The following is a 16,869-nucleotide window of genomic DNA, read 5'->3' on the forward strand; positions in this document are numbered from 1 at the left end:
TCTGTGGTGAGTCACTATGGCTATTTACTTAAAAAAAAAAGCAAACTTGCATCTCACCCCAGGATATTTTTATTTGCAGTATTTGGTGTTCAGAACAACCTGGCTCCAAGCACACTTGGTGTTGCCAATACTGCAACCACAACCGCAGGTAAGGTAACAGAACATTATGAAAATACCTAGTTTATGAGCCATTTGGGTGGCATACATGTACTTGAGAAATTCAGCTCCTCATGGAATATTTTTAAAACCTTATTTCTGTACATGCTGGCCATGGATTAGCCTCAGACAGGCCTTTGTAGACAGTTTGATGTTGTGCATATTCACTAATTTTAATTGTGACTGGATGCTCCGAGTGAGGCACTGGGCTATAAACCTGGCCCCAGTATTTGGCAACGTGAAATAAACACCTCAGGCGGTAGATTACTATAGGCAGCAGTGACAGATGCAATGAAAGAAGTTGTCCCATTTCTACTGTGGAAGCAAGATTCAGCTGCCCTTCTGTACATGGAGTAGAGAAGGGGTGCTTTCTGGTCCTTCATCTCACACAGCAGAAAGCCGCAGCATCTCTAGGTAGGACTTTCCTGCCTGAAGTCCTAGAGAGCAACTGCTAGTCTGTGCAGAAGACAATACCAGGCTAGAGGGGCTAAGAGTCTGACTGAGTACAAAGCAACTCCTTAATGCGCCAGATATTGATGAAACAATCACTTATACCCATATGCTAATCACAGTGCAACATATACACATACTTCGGAGTACATATGTATAGGATTCCACTGCCAAGCACTATTTTTTCATTAGGGGTTTGTGAGAGTAGGGCATGCTAAAACCAGGGACCAAGCAGGTTACTTGGGAACCATGCCTAAACCCATGCTGAGTACCCTGAGTCCAAACAGCCAAACAGGATTAGTAGAGATGGGACAGCAGACACTGTACCTAAGTACTGCCGAGTTATCACAATAATACTCACCTGCCTTACAGGGTTGTTATAAGGGTTGTTTGGATAATTGCATTGAAATGCTTTGAACTTTAATAAAATGAAATAAAATATTATTTATTAGTAACTTGCAACTCTCTGCAGAGAAATACGTTTTCTTCTGCTTATTACTCAAAAAATAAATAAATGGTGGTGGTGGGGAAACAGATATCTAGATCTCTTTCTTTGGCTTCTACAAACTGTGAACTGAAGTTTTCTCTTCTTCTCCTTTATTAGCAACAGCATATGGAGCAAAGAAGAATACAACCCAGAGCTATGGCGTGACTAGCACTGGTGTGTCCACCTCATCTACAACTGGTGAGTCTTCGTTTTCATTTTGCATTATATGGAAAACCAGTCTCGATATAACTGATGGAATGGTACCTTTTCTGCAATCCATAGTATACACATGTCTGTCATGGAATGGGGAGGTGGGGTTGTGTCACTAGTGATGTCATAGGCACTACTGAGGACATGCTAGTGGCAGTTTTTTCATGTATAGAAATGTTTGCTGGATGCAGGCGATTAGAAGGGACTCGGGCCTCATACAGACTGACCACCCCCCGCAAACACACAACAATATAAAAATACATTATATTAGGGAAAATTCCTTGCAAAAATCGCATACCAAAAAAAGCCTATTAGGATAAATTTGCACTAAAATGCTGACAATTTTTTTTTTAAAAAAAAGAATTACAAACTGATGTAGAAATGTTGGGAACTAAACTGAACTCCAGATATCACAGGTCTGAAATTCCCATCAGCCCCTACGAATGTGTGTTGTTATCCAGATTGTCCACTAGATGCAGCTGCTGCATTTTGAAAACAAGAATAAAGGCCTAGTGCACTAAAGCACTTGGAGAACAGATTAATCTTCTCCCTAATGCCTGTTTTGCAGCCATTTTTCTCAAAGGGGAGCTGACTTGGATTTACATCATGAAGTCTAATTGCAAAACTGATATCATTGTCCCTAATTTAAAATGTATGCCAGACGGTCTTCACAGAAACATTTCTTCATAGTTTTGTTGGATAAATCAAAGGCAGCAGTTGCTTGCATGGCAATTCCATGAACCCATTATCACTAAAAAAAGAACATATTTTAATCAAGACAGCAGCAAACCCTGCTGTCACCCATATGGGATTTATTCCCTGTTCTCACCCATATAGACTTTTTCCACCCTGTGCTTTTGCGGATGTTGGTACTTTTGGTGCCTTTGCTAGCATTGCCAAGGGTGTCAAAGCACATAATGCAATAAGACATTTACAAGTCTAGATACTGAAATTGACATTATACAGTCCAAATACTGAAAATGACATTTTGATAGTCCAAATATTTAAATTTACATTTGAGCCTACAGCAGAAAGGGCCAAAAGACCCTAGCAGAAAAATATTTTGATACATCCTTTTTGGATAGGATGTTCACCTTTTTTTCTTTCTAGCATGTTCCAGTGCCTTTAACAACTATGGCAGGAATTCAATAGATGGAGCTTTCCCCTGTTATATATGTACTGAAAGTGTTAGCAAAAGTGTCTTTCTACCCAGCATAAATTTGTAACCCAATCTGCATTTTGTCTGAATCCAACATTTGTGGAATTTTAAATAACTGTCTGAAAATGGGCAAAGCAATCCTCTACTGCAGTTACACTGGGGCCAGGGATAAGCTGCCGCTACACCGCGGCAGAACAACTTCCCTATCCAACACGTGCTCAGTCCAGTACAGAAAGAGAAAGCACTCCTTGGTGTGTGGAGTGCCTCAGGGTGCGATTCTCTCCCCGATGCTTTTTAACATCTTTATGCGCCCCCTCGCCCAGCTTGTCCGGAGTTTTGGGCTGGGTTGCCATCAGTATGCTGATGACACCCAACTCTATCTGTTGATGGATGGCCACCCTGACTCGGCCCCAGACACACTGGCGAGATGTCTGGAGGCTGTGGCTGGATGGTTACGTGGGAGCTGGTTGAAGTTAAATCCTTCGAAGACAGAAGTCCTCTGGCTGGGGCGGGACGATATGGGATTGAGGGGGCAACTCCCATCTCTTGCGGGGGTGCAATTAGTGCCAGCACCATCCGTTAAGAGTTTGGGTGTAATCTTCGATACCTCCCTCTCTATGGAGGCGCAGATTACAGCAATAACAAAGGCGGCATTTTTTCATCTCCGCCAAGCTAAGCAGTTGGCCCCTTATCTCTCTCGCCCTGACCTAGCCACTGTGATCCATGCGACGGTCACCTCCAGACTGGATTATTGTAACTCGCTCTATGTGGGGCTGCCCTTGAGACTGACCCAGAAACTCCAGCGGGTGCAGAATGCCGCGGCGAGACTCCTTATGGGGTCTTCACTGTGAGATCACATTCATCCGGTACTATACCAGCTGCACTGGCTCCCGGTGGAGTACAGGATCAGGTTTAAGGTGCTGGTTTTAACCTTTAAAGCCCTATACGGCCTAGGACCCTCGTACCTACGGGACCGCCTCTCCTGGTATGCCCCACAGAGAAACCTACGGTCTGCAAATAATAACATCCTCAAGGTCCCAGGCCTCAGAGAGGTTAGGCTGGCCTCAACTAGAGCCAGGGCCTTCTCGGCTGCGGCTCCAATCTGGTGGAACGCTCTGTCACAAGAGACTAGGGCCCTGCGGGACCTGACATCTTTCCGCAGGGCCTGCAAGACAGAGTTGTTCCACCAGGCCTTTGGTCAGGGCGCAGCCTGACTCCCTCCTCTGGCAACCTGCACAGAATTTTGCTTAATCGGTTGCCATTAATTTGATTTTAATTAATTTTTATAATGAAATATTTTTAGAATGTGTGATTATTTGATTGTTTGATTATTTGATTATTGTTAGCCGCCCTGAGCCCGGCTTCGGCTGGGGAGGGCGGGATATAAATAAAATTTATTATTATTATTATTATTGGGAATAAAAAATGTAAATGCCTCAGAAATGCATCCTTGGCAACACCAGCATTGCCCACCAATCCCAGGGCATGGCAGATGCTATGCACTCACACCAGCCACAGAACAGAGGGAGGCATTCCATGCCAGCTGATCTGAGGGCATGGCCATAGTGCAGTGATGCCACAGTGCCTCCAGCACATGAGTTCAGCAGCACAAGGAGCAGCATACTGCTCCCAAGAAAACTTGGGTTCCCCTGCAGGTGGGATCTATGCATATGTACAGCCTCAGAACTTGATCAGTGTCCTCCTGGCAATCACTAGACCAAACTTTTGCCTGTGGAGCCACTCCGCCAGCACGTCTGAGTCCTTCTCTTGGCATTTATGCCATGCTTGTGGTGTATCTGGCATGCCACCTGCTTAGCATGGTCTGCCACCAAACTCTGTAGTCTGGCATCCGACAGATCTTCACTAAAAAATTGTCCCCTAAATATGGAAATCCAAGTGTTCTGGTCCCCAAAATATATGATGAGGCCGGAACAGGGAAATGGCACATTCCTGCCAACAGCTTGGATATTCATAGGGCTATTGTGCAATAGTTGCATGCTTTCATTTACTTTTACCTTTTTCAATGGCATCCAGCTGCCACTACCACAGGCTCTCAGAATGATGACATCCTGCGCAAGGACTGCAAGTTCCTGCTCCTAGAGAAAGAGAACGTGGCTCCCAAGAAAGATGTGGAGCTGCTGATCATGACCAAGGACAGTGGAAAAGTTTTCAGTGCTTCCGGCACTGGGCTCAGTGGAGGTTTGTTTCCTGCCTCGTTCTCACGTGTCACACCCATTGGCAATTTTAGACTTAACTCAGACATTACTTTGGTGGGGTAGAAGCTGCCTTCCCATGGTCTAGTTTTATACTACTCTAGTAAGGTCTAAATGGGGAGACAGCATAATTCCTTCCCATGCAAATGTTAACTGACTCCCAGCTCCCATGCTGTTTGTTTGTTTGTTTATCAAGATTCATATACCACTGAATATTCAAAAACTATAAGTAGTTTATGTAAAACTCTTGTGGCAACATATGAACTGGTCCTACGATGCACGTATGCAAGGTATTTTTCAGGGGTTGGTTGTGCTACTCTCATTAGGTATCCAGTGACCAGCATGTGGTGGCTCTTAGCCCAGCCGTCTGTGCGCTATTGAGAGCATCTGTGGGAGCAGTGCAAGTTGCATCTGCCAAAAGATTCTCCCAGTCACATCTGGTTTGCTTCTAAAGCCCCTGACCTGAAGTGTGGAGAGCTTGTTTCCAGTCCCTGTGTATTCACAAAATCAGTGGCTATGTGGTTATCCTGGGAGTAGTGGAGTCATATTTTTGGTAGACAACGTAATCACCCCATAATAACTAAGTCAACATAAATGAGGAAGAAGATTGTTCCAAAGGTACTGGAACTTGGTCAGTTCAGACATACCAGGTGTGATATCTACTGTGAGAGACTTCTAAATGTATTTTGTTTGGGCTGTTTACAGGCTGTTATTCAGAAGACACCCTAAAGAAAGACAAGCAGGCTTTCTCTTCCTCTTATGCCGGAGATTCCTATCTGAAATCAGAAACTAATGGTAAACCTCTGATTCTCTGCCTTGAAGTGGAAATAATATTTTTTCCAACATAGCTATAGAAATAAATATGTGTGTTCTTGTATACACTAACATACATGAAAATTGTGTAGGTGGCTATTGTACCATGGAATCACGTGTTGAGAACTGGATGTAATTTGTGGCTTCTTGGCACCTATACATGATAAAACAATGTTTTCCCCTCTATACATATGTGCTAGAAAGTGCCATGTGCAGGAAATAATTGAGGTGTTGCTATTCTGGAGGTGAAAGAAGTGCTTTAGGGTGAGTCGGGTTTTTTGGGGAAAACATTTTCTTTAAAGGTATCTTTCTTGTGGTTGTGCATGGTTGTTTGCAACTGTTGCTTTCTATTTTTGCAGATGCTTCTGCACCATTATTTTTAGGGTTTCTTATCCTTTTCCATTTTTTAAAAATTCCAATGTGGGTTGCAGAAACCTGTCTAATACTTACCACCCTTAATGATGAAAATTGCAAAATTGTGGCCCTATTATCTGATCAGTGAAGCCACACTGTAACTGTTTTTCTCATGATCCTTGTTTGGATTGGCAGCTGTTGCCCTGGCTTGAATTTCATTTAGAAATAGTGTGGCTGCGTGTAGGAAGACTATTTAGCATTTGTTCTTGTTTTTCTAATAGGAGGACTAAGATCTATTTCAACAAAGGACAAAGCTACTTATGCAGGTGAGTGTGTCTGCCTTAGAAGGGAAGCAATGTTTTATAGTGATTATAGCTTTAAAATGTCACTAGGTAAAATGTAGCCCCGCTAACAGCTGATATGCAGAGGCACAACAGAACTACAACCCAAAGCTCAAATGTTCCTTAACATGCCAACCAAAGTCAATGACACTCCAGTAGAAATGTTTCAGTCCACTGGGGATTGCAACTTGCAATCACAACCCACCAGGGAGTTCTCCTGTCTATGCCTCACAAGCGAACAGAAGCTGCACAAGAGCTCACTTAGTGTTTTCATGTACTTTTACTGAGTCCGGAATATCAATCCCAGATGTCTCTCTTACTTCAGTTGCTAGAGAGTTTCCCCAGAGGAAGTGTAACGCCATTTGAAATCTTTTGTCAAGCTTTAAAATCTTTCTTACTCCCATTGATTTTGGCAGAGACTTAAACTGGGGAGTTCTGGTTCATTTCTTGTGATTTTAATCACTTCATGACACAAACCCTCACCAAGTTTGGGATGTTACATTTAAAGAAAGATAAATATAATGGCTGTGTTCAGACATCAGATGAACCATAACTGATCCATGATGGGAAGGAGCAGTAACCTCACACTACTTGGTGTGCCCTTTCCCTTTCATAGCCACAAGGAGAAGTTTGGAAGCATTTGCTTCCATTTTTAAAAATAACTACAGTGTGACACATTGTTCAAGCCCCACAAACTATGGTTAATCCTAACTATGGCTTGTATGAAAGAAGCCATCTTCACACTACTGCAGTTTTGAAGTTGGCTTGTTTCAGAAACCCAAAGTTAAGTTTAGGTGGTAGCTAAATGTGATTAATTAGAGCTGTACTAGGGGAGAAAGGAATGGTGGGGAGTTCATGAACCAAAGGGAGGGGGCTCGGCTCATCCCAGTCATTATATTAACCATGGTTTGTCATGATTCCCAAATGAAGCCATTATGGAGAGAACTTCATATATATATATATATATGGTGTTTGAAAGCGCTATGCAATTTCTATGTGATGAAGGCCAATTTATAAATTTGGTTAATAATCATTAAATGGAAGGCAGTAAGTAAAAGAATCTTGACAAACATTTGTGTGGGACACCTTGGAACATTTTCCAGCCTACACCTTTGTGGACCCACACTCCCTTGTCTAACCTGCTTTTACTGTTATGTCTCTTCTCACTATAGAAATCCGAGGTGATGATGGATGTGGTGGAGCAGGAGCTGCTCCAGCCTGGTGCCCCTGTGCCTCCTGTTGCAGCTGGTGGAAGTGGCTCTTAGGCTTGCTGTTAGCCTGGCTGCTTCTCCTTGGTCTACTCTTTGGGCTTATTGCTCTGGGTAAGTTATTACAAGTGAACAGGAGAAGTGATGGGTTGCAGCTAAGGAAGGGGATGGCTTAGTAACAACACAAGAGGAGACCAACAGGATCAGGCTAAAGGCCAATCTAATCCAGCATCCTGTAGTCATAGTGGCCAACCAGGTGCCTATGGGAAGTCTGCAAGAAGCCCACAAGTAGTACTCTGTACCAACTACTACTGAGCAATCAAAACAAACATGGGGCCATTGATTATGATGAGAGCATGGTCTTAAATTATTTAGGATTGAGGTGAAGGGATCTAGGCAAAGTTCTCTGTGAAGAACCTGGGAAGCCCAAGTGCCATTCTGTTTTTCTCCCCATGGGCAATGCAGGAAGGATGCCTTCACTGAAAAGGAACAATTCAACTTAATTGCATATTTTCACTTTGGTTAGAGAACTGACCAATCTGAGTTGATTGGCCAGTCATATGATGATATAGAATTTCCTAGGTAAAATGCTCTGGGTATGTACAACTAACATGGGGCTTGAACCCTCATCCCTGAGATTAAGAGTCTCATGCTCTACCAGCTGATATATATATCACACTCACACACATCCTCCTCTGAGAATCCACTGTTCACTTCTTTGGAAGAAGCTCTGTATCAGAATTGTTAAATTTCCCACAATTCAAGAAGGTTTTCTGTTGCACTCTCCCCACCCCTAGGCATTTTATATTCAGAAAGTTCCCCACATTCATAACTATTTGTGATTATTATGGTATTGGGGCAGTCACACAAAACCTCACTTTCAAAACTGTTTGTGTCTGCAAAAATGTGGGGGCAGTCACATTGCTTCACTTCCAGTTAGTGCATGTCCCAAACTTCCTGATGAAACCCTATAACTTTTTCTATCACAAATGGTCTGGGTTTTGTTTGGGTTTTTTTTGGTCAGTTTTTGTTGTTCTATAGTTCCTCTGGATAGTGCTAATATAGTAGCATTGGGGACACTTCACAGTGCAAGTAAAAGCAGAATAAATCCACCAGTAATGTACCATTTCTGAATCAAGAACTTGTTGAAGAATACACCTGCGATAAAACAGCAGTCTGGAGGACCCCTAAGTTTCATCTCAGCAGAATGGAGGCATGGAGTGGGGACTAAAGTTGTATTCACACATGCAAATACTAAAACCAATGATCATCTAATTCTTTGTTTATCTAATGATCATCTAATTCTTTGTTTCTTTCTTCGTCTTTCAGCGGAAGAAGTGAAGAAGCTGAGATCCCGGGTGGATATCCTTGAATCCCAAGCCAGCCGCTGGCAGGTTCAACCCAACACAGTTGAAAACATACATGCTGTACATTCTGAGAGATATAAAGCAGTACAGGGTGATATTGATGACGATCAGTTGTGGTTTTTAATGAAGAAGAGGCTGGATGTGGAGCGAAGCAAAGGTGAGGAGCCCACAAAATTCCACAAGGATAGGAAAAGAAGCAACGTATTTGCCAGAAAATGTGTAGTGTTCTTTAGCTACACTCCTAAATTTCCTATAACACAATTAAACTGGAGGGAGAGAATGGAGCATAATTGAATTATGTGGACTTTGAGGTCAGTCCAAACCAATCTGTATATTTGTATAAAGCAAAAGACTAAACTAAACTAAAATTAAAGACTAACACAAGTTTTAATGAATGGAGTGCAATTCCAGAGGTTATCTGAAATAATGCCATACCCAGATGTCTAGAGGGTGGAGCATTCATTCCTTTCCTCCAGTACTGAGGATCCTTATATTTGAGAAAGCTGCTGTATCAAGCGACATGATACGGGGAAAATTAGGAGCAAATTAGGCTTCCATTGGCTCCAGGATGCCATGTTTACTCCCTGGCTTTAAACATTCTAAGAGATTTCAAACTGGATGACACTATGCAGCCTAATTTTGTGATAATGGGCAAGTAGTCTAAAGAAGATCCATAGCCAACTGAAAAGGTTCCAGGACAAAATGCATCTGGTTTCCTAACTGCACATACATTCCACTTAATTGCACTGCCTTTCTGTCATTATATTAAGCCAGAAGTAGTTTTGGGTCATTTGCACAACAGAAATATGACTAGCATTTTGTTTCCTTTGCAGGTTATTTCCAAGGAGAACCAGGACAGAAAGGTACCCGTGTGCTGCATCTCTGTTTTGATATGTACTGTATTAGGGATCTCTCTTAGTTTCAGTAATGCGTGTCATAGAAATTAACAAGTGTTTAGGATGGGTTTCGCCTCCCCCGATAATTATGATTCTCAACCCAGAATGGGGTTCTATGAGAAAGTTGAAGTACTACCTTTCTTGTGATTCTCCATGGGAAGCCATGATAGATAAACCACTTTCAAACCAGTTTCAAACTGGTTTAAATGGATTGCATACAACACTACATAAGCAATGTTCTACTTGTGCAACGGGACGTCCCCTTCCCTTCCTCTCCCTGTACTCCTCACAAAATCTACTCTAGAGAATCCCCCAACCTCGAGCAGATTTTGAGGGTGCTCATTTTTAAGGGGCTGCAGGGGAGAGGGGAGAATGGGAAAGTTTTGTTGCACTAGGGGAAGTCTGCTGCATGAGATGAATGGCAGCATTAGACACAAGCCAATTTGTTTAAAATGTAGAGAATTCACAGGAAAAAATTATTCCAAAGAAATACAGAGAAAGGTGTAAGGAGTAAACTGGTTCAGCTGAGCTGAAGAGCTGATTGACCTAGAGATGGCTTTGACACTGCCTTTTATGATCTCCCAGAACTACCCCCATGTGTGACAGTAATTAGAGAGAGGTTGATAAAATGAGCAAAGCCTTATTTTGATCCGACAACTGATGCATTTCTGTCCCTTTTGTTCTGTCTTAGGCGATATGGGCACCCCAGGTGAGTTTACGATTCTCAGTTCCTATGTGCTATGACAACATATTTGGAGTAACTTTTCTTTTTGTGTGAGCATGTGTGTGCAATGGAGCTTCCATAGGAATCAGGACAATAAACCTGTACAGGTGCTCTAATTATGCCATCATTATGTGAAATGGGGGCGGGAATCAATAGTCTAAATGCTGGATTGTTTAGCGTCTGATATTAAGCAACAATTGTTGTTAAGGAAGAGATTAGTATTGGGCACACCTGCCTAACAATTGTGGTACTATCTGAGATGTAAAGAGCTCAGAAATTCTTATATTATTGGACTGTTAGTTATATATAAGTGCACTGAAAAAGAGAAGAGAAATTTGGATTTTGCAGGTAGGGTGCTTAAAATTAGTGGGGAGGAGAATAGCAGAACACCTTGTTCATTTTCTCTGCTTCCCACTGTGATCAGTTGCTGCAACTTGATCTGTTTTGTCAAGTCTGAACATCACAAGCACAATGAGAGGTACCTTCAAGTTGACTTGCAGCAATTTGCAGTAAGGCACTTAGATTGCCTTTGTATTAGATGATACTCATTGGAAGATGAGATGGAAAAAAGAGCGATTACTGACAGATTCCTTCACTAAGGACAGATTGGTCTCTGCAGGGGAGTAGGCAGAACTGTAGAACTCAAATACTGAAAATTTAATATATGATACTAGACTTCATTTTAAATCAAATCTGGGAGTGGTTTGCCATAGTAAAACTCAGTGTTTGATCCCCACATTCTTATTTTTTTAAACTTGCCCTTAAACTGATGCTGTTTCAGACCAACTCATCTGGTTATTGCCACAGTTCATTGAAAATGTTAAATTTGAAGCAACAATCAAAACTTGAATTCAGATATTAATGCTGATTTCATTTCAGCTTCTCTACATTTCCCTGCATGTCACAAAGTAGCAGTGCATAGCTCTTTTTAATATCATTTGTTTTGTTTTATAAAAAGAAAAATAATGTCGTTTTAACAGGTATTCCTGGCATTCCTGGGCGTGAAGGGCCAAAAGGACAGAAAGGCAGCATGGGTAAGCAGATCAAAGAATAATGAGCAATTTGAGTCAGAGTGCAAGCCAGAATGCAGGGCCAGAAACGCTAGATCTCAGGTAGACCTTGTTGCTCAAGCAAAGCTTCAACTGTGACAAGACGCCCTCTTATACATCCAGCCCAGGAGGAGCCAATGGCCAAGTCAGTCTGCAAGGTTCTTTCCCGAGAAGTCAGTGACACTGCTTGCCTTATTAGCGAGCATCCAGCAGTTCCTGATATTTTCCTGAGAAGCTGCTGAGAAATGGCTCAGCACATGGGGCAGCGGGCAGCAGCTACTGACACAGGGGATTTTTTTAGCTCAACTGAGTAGAATGTGGCATATGTTGGGACCTGGATTCTAAGGTACTGGTTCTCCTCAGGTGAAACCGGCATGGAGGGTCCCATGGGACAAAGAGGGCGAGAGGGACCTCCTGGACCTCGTGGAGAGCCTGGTGCACCTGGATTTGGACAGAAAGGTGACAGAGGTAAACAATACTTTTGTGTCTTGCTTTCCCACCTACCATTGTTGATCACTTCTATGAATATTACAAAATTATTGTGGGAAGGGAGGCCCTCTTAATAGATGTTTTTTTCTTATGACAGTGGCTTTCAAACTTCTACTTTCAAGCTACACTTGCTACTTCAGCTTGTCTACCAAAGAATGTCTGACAGGAAATCCTGTGCATTGTAAAGGATGTGATACTTGGCAATGACTAGGACTTTTGGAGCTCTTTTGCCCCGCACCAATCCAAAACACACTTGACACCCCTGTGTCTACTACAGTGGTACCTCGGGTTACATATGCTTCAGCTTACATCCGTTTCAGGTTACAGACTCCGCTAACCCAGAAATATTATCTCAGGTTAAGAACTTTGCTTCAGGATGAGAACAGAAATCGCATGCCGGCAGCGCAGCAGCAGCAGGAGGCCGCATTAGCTAAAGTGGTGCTTCAGGTTAAGAACAGACCTCCAGAACGAATTAATTTCTTAACCCGAGGTACCACTGTATATATTGCTGGGGAAGTTCAGTAGTAATGGTCAAGTTGCCTTTCAGGGGAAGCTTGCCCAGATAAAATTCCTAGGAACCCCATAGTTTGAAAAACACTGCCTTCATATTGTGCATGGGTATGATAATAACTGTGATGTAACTCACACTTGGATAGTTTCAACAGTTGCATTAAATGTCAGCAGTACTGTTGTGGAAAAGGCAGTAACAGTCTGGTATTTGTCCAAAATGTAAGAAAGGTTGGGCTGAGATATGAGTTTGTTTCCCAGTAATGTACTGTCGGTTGTACTTTAATTACTCATTAATCAGCGATACAAACAGGGCTGGGGATCACAACTGCATGCCCCTCAGATGCCAAGTAAATGGGGCTACCAGCCCTTAGTCATTCATATGAGTAATGGGATACAATGAAACTACAATGGGAGTTTGTTTTGTGGCAGGGAAAACAATACCTTATCTGTCTCCATAGAACTCTGGTTCCTACAGAATGTGTCTCTCTGCTCATGGTGTTGAGGGGTGAGGTGACGAAAGAGAGGGTTGGAAAACACTACTCAGCTGCTGTCCCCCAAACGCTACCTAACTGTAACCTTATTATTCTGAATGGGGTCACCTGACTATCTCATAGACTATGTAACCAACCCCACCAACCACATTGGCATCAACAGGGTCAGGAAGAGAAGCATCTTCCTGCTAAGGCTGAACATAATAACAAACATCAGTGCTGTGTAGTTGGTCTTCATGATTCAGGGCCATGAAACCAAGGAGAAACATGACAGAAAGAATTAGGCTTCAGTAGGTTACTTAATGGATTTCTCTCACATTTTACTCTGCAGGTACTCCTGGCGAACCAGGACCTCAAGGTCCCCCCGGTGCCCCAGGTTCTGTTGGTCTCAAAGGTAAATTTAGTCACTAGCAAGGAAAAACAACAAATAAAAAACACACAAATAAAAAAGCTCAACAGTTATCTATGAAGGAAACATGAGTTGCAACAGTGAGGCTGAACACATTAATAGTACTTTGCTTTTTTACCCCTTGGCTTTATTGTGACAAAGGAAATATTTGAGGCTATTCAGAATAAACTGGGTGTATATTTTAAAATACAATGGAGTAGTTCTTAGTTATCCTCTCTTGTTATATTTACATACACAAATTTTCTGCATGGTCATTGATGTGTTTTTAAAAGAATTTTATTTTTATCCTAGACCGTAGTGTAGGCTAAGGGTACTTCTAGATGCATCTAATATTGCAAACAGGTTGTTCAGATATTGCAAACATGCTGTTGGCAACTGGTTTCTTTACCTATAAATCCAGATTAAATGGGGGGAAATACAGGCTGGTATTTTTTATGCCAACCATGTTGTCTTGGTGCTACAAAAAGTTGTGTGCATGAGATTGCAAATGTATTGTTTGTTCATCTTTAAATCACATAATTCCTGAGCAGTTGCAATGTTTCCTTTTCTAGGTATGATGGGTTCACCAGGTCCCCATGGTCCTCCTGGTAAGTATGATGTTCTCATTATGTAGTTGTAAAATATAGTAAACCCAGGTACTGTAACCTGCAGCATCTGGTATATTGCTTCTCCTGGCTCAAAAGTAGTAAAACTATACAAAAGAAAAAAGAAAAGAGAGAGCTACAAATAAAATATGTCATCCACTCAATTTTCTGCTTTTCAGAAACTTCATATATTATGTGCTTGACCCTTATTGATTTTACTTTTCTTTTTAGGTCCTCCTGGGCTTCAAGGATTTAGAGGTGAAGCTGGTATCCCAGGTGGTAAAGGTATGAATAAGCGCCCAGAGCCCAACTTATCTGTTTCAAATTATAGGAGAGAAAATAATATATGGTTCTTTTTTGCCAGTATCTACTGAGTACCTGTAGCAGATAGTTGAATCACTATCCCAAGGAGGACGTGGGAGCACCTCTTGACTGAAATTAAATAATAAAATGAAAAATATAAGTTATTTAAATGGTGAGGGTAACAGTTTTAAAAAGTGGGTGCATGCATGTGTTCATGGAAAAATAAAGACGAGAAAGAGAGAGTGCCATGTTCAAAACTGTGTGTATTTTTTTAATTTTCTAGTGAATTGACATGTGTTGGTAAAAGGCCTTTGGATATCATTTGGATATCATTGGGAAAAAGCCTTTGGATATCATTTATTTATTTATTTACCCCTCTCTTTACCTAAAAAAGCTCCCAGAGTGGATTTCATAAAATGAATAAAGACAAGGCAGTCTAATCCAGATTACATTGAGCATTAAAGATATTTGGGGTGTAGAGAATCCTCCCTTAGGAGTTTGACAGATGTCCTACCTTGACTGTTCCTTTCAGTCCAATATGGATGAATGATTTTACTATCCAATCTTTTTGCCCCAATTCCATTGTGTCTATGTGTTTTTAGGTGAAAGAGGAACCCCAGGAGCACCTGGAACCAAAGGTATGCTGGATAATAATATGTGATTCCTCAATAGCTATCAGACTCCTATTTCCCCAGTCACTGGGGTGTTCCTTATATGTTTGCCATTAATATGTTTTTTGCTTTGATGGGGAAGTTTCATTGTGAATTAATTGCATAATATCAACTTTTCTTTTTGTGTTTTCCTTTTAGGAGATCAAGGGGAAAAAGGACCCCGTGGTCTTACAGGTATGTAGTAAATTATCAAGGATTTTGAAATGACAACACATGAGCATCCATGCTTGCCCATGATGACTAAGAGGTGTGCCTGGAAGGTTGTCATCCTTGAGGACAGGCAGGAAGTGAAGGGCTTTTCCCTAGTTCTAAGGAGAACCATGGGCTCCCTCCATTCAAAAGGTAGAAAACCTGAAAGCTCAGGAAGGTTTTTTCTGGGAGCATCAGCAGTGAAGCAGTTCAGACTGGGAGCTTATGACAGGAACTAAGACTTGGCCACTGGCTCTCACCCAGGTCTTGATACTCTGATGTGATCTCAAGAGAAGCACCTGCAAGAATTGCATGTTGTATTTTAATCTGATATTGAAGATGGTTACATAGTTCACCTCTTTGGTTCTTATACCAGCAGCAACCCATTAAAGCAGAACTGTGCACATCATTCTAAGCCATTCCTGTTTGATTTGCAGGTGAACCAGGTTCCCGGGGACTACCTGGGCCTCCAGGTGAAGCAGGAGCTAAAGGATCAGTAGGTGAGTGAAAATATATAATATTAACCTTTCTGGATGATAATCTACTTCAAACCACTGTCTCTAGGACTCTTGGATCATAAGATTCAGAATAAAAGTCAATCTGAGGGACTGAAATTTAGCTGCCTTCAAAAGACAGAAAGCATTTTTTTTAAATGCAGTTCAGTGTAGGGTCCCTTCCAACTCTACAATTCTGTGATTCCATGTTCCTCGCTGTTGGGGGATGCAAGAGGTGTGACTGGCATATGTGCATGTTTTAAGTCATGTGTGAATGATCTCTTTGTGTCACTTAGTGAAGGCTTGTATGTCTTCTGTACACTTGATCATTGATAAGATTATATTGGCCCAGTTCACATGCCACAGTAAACCATGGTTTATTTGAATGAGCAGTGTGCTGTTGTATGCTGTTCAAAAGTTATCTTGGTGCTGCTCCCCTGCTCTTGCTGCTGCTGCTGCTGCATTGGATTGAAACAAGCCCGAGTCTAGTTTGTCATGCAGTCTGAATCCAGGTGTGTGGTTTGTTTTCCTCAAACAAATCCTAAGTAGTAATTCAATAACCAACTGTGGCTACCATTTGCGGGGTTCTGGCTTGATTTATTCAGTGAAGCGGCAGTAGAAATTTGGGGTGAGTGTCATGGGCACTTTTAAGCACTGTGCACCAGCACAATACCTGTTCACTTATGTACTATGTATTTTTGAAAGTTGTGCATCTGTTCATTATGCAGTTGAACACTTCTTAAGATAGTGAAATTTTGCATGATCATTCCTGAAGTCAAGGAGCAGGTTTTCTTCTATGTTTGGATATAATTGGATGTCATTTTGAATCAAGGTGGTAGGCTGAAACTTTAAAAATGGCACTGATTTTCAGATTTCATACAATTCCTGAACATTGCGAGGAATGCAGCTACTAGTATAAGATGTACATTATACAAATATACCTTCAGCCAAATGTACTTGAACTTTAAACTATTAGCTATCTTCCTCTGTATGGCTTTGTGTTAAGTAACAAATATATATGATTCTATGATATAACTAACCAACTCTTTTGTCTGTATAGGTCCACCAGGACCAGATGGACGGCAAGGCTCCAGAGGTAGATGATTGCTTTCTGTTTCTTTTCATGATAGAGAAAAACATGAAAAAATAACACCAAATAGGTCTGGACATGGATTTACAATGTTCTACCACCATAATTTTTATGACGGTGGTGTATCTTGCATAGCAAGATCTTCTACCAAATCCCATGGCGCTTAGCTTGCAGATCTCGAATATAGCATTGCACATTTGGTTGGTTATAGT

At 41.7% G+C, this 16,869-nt stretch overlaps 1 protein-coding gene across 2 annotated transcripts in view; it reads left to right on the forward strand.

Annotated features, from left to right (window-relative positions):
* COL17A1 (collagen type XVII alpha 1 chain) overlaps window positions 1–16,869 on the forward strand; it is a 59,261-nt gene that overhangs the window by 18,818 nt on the left and 23,574 nt on the right. For both annotated transcript variants that reach the window (XM_083741535.1, XM_083741536.1), the window contains 18 exons: window positions 80–148; window positions 1,211–1,291; window positions 4,497–4,661; window positions 5,381–5,470; window positions 6,124–6,168; window positions 7,356–7,505; window positions 8,721–8,915; window positions 9,592–9,621; window positions 10,346–10,363; window positions 11,359–11,412; window positions 11,791–11,895; window positions 13,249–13,311; window positions 13,878–13,913; window positions 14,142–14,195; window positions 14,816–14,851; window positions 15,023–15,058; window positions 15,511–15,573; window positions 16,628–16,663. In XM_083741535.1, coding sequence (XP_083597661.1) covers window positions 80–148; window positions 1,211–1,291; window positions 4,497–4,661; window positions 5,381–5,470; window positions 6,124–6,168; window positions 7,356–7,505; window positions 8,721–8,915; window positions 9,592–9,621; window positions 10,346–10,363; window positions 11,359–11,412; window positions 11,791–11,895; window positions 13,249–13,311; window positions 13,878–13,913; window positions 14,142–14,195; window positions 14,816–14,851; window positions 15,023–15,058; window positions 15,511–15,573; window positions 16,628–16,663 — 1,326 coding nt within the window. The remainder of the gene's footprint in view (window positions 1–79; window positions 149–1,210; window positions 1,292–4,496; window positions 4,662–5,380; window positions 5,471–6,123; window positions 6,169–7,355; window positions 7,506–8,720; window positions 8,916–9,591; window positions 9,622–10,345; window positions 10,364–11,358; window positions 11,413–11,790; window positions 11,896–13,248; window positions 13,312–13,877; window positions 13,914–14,141; window positions 14,196–14,815; window positions 14,852–15,022; window positions 15,059–15,510; window positions 15,574–16,627; window positions 16,664–16,869) is intronic.

This window comes from Podarcis gaigeae, assembly GCF_964106915.1.
Source record: "Podarcis gaigeae genome assembly, chromosome: 5".
In the NCBI taxonomy this organism is placed as follows: domain Eukaryota; kingdom Metazoa; phylum Chordata; class Lepidosauria; order Squamata; family Lacertidae; genus Podarcis; species Podarcis gaigeae.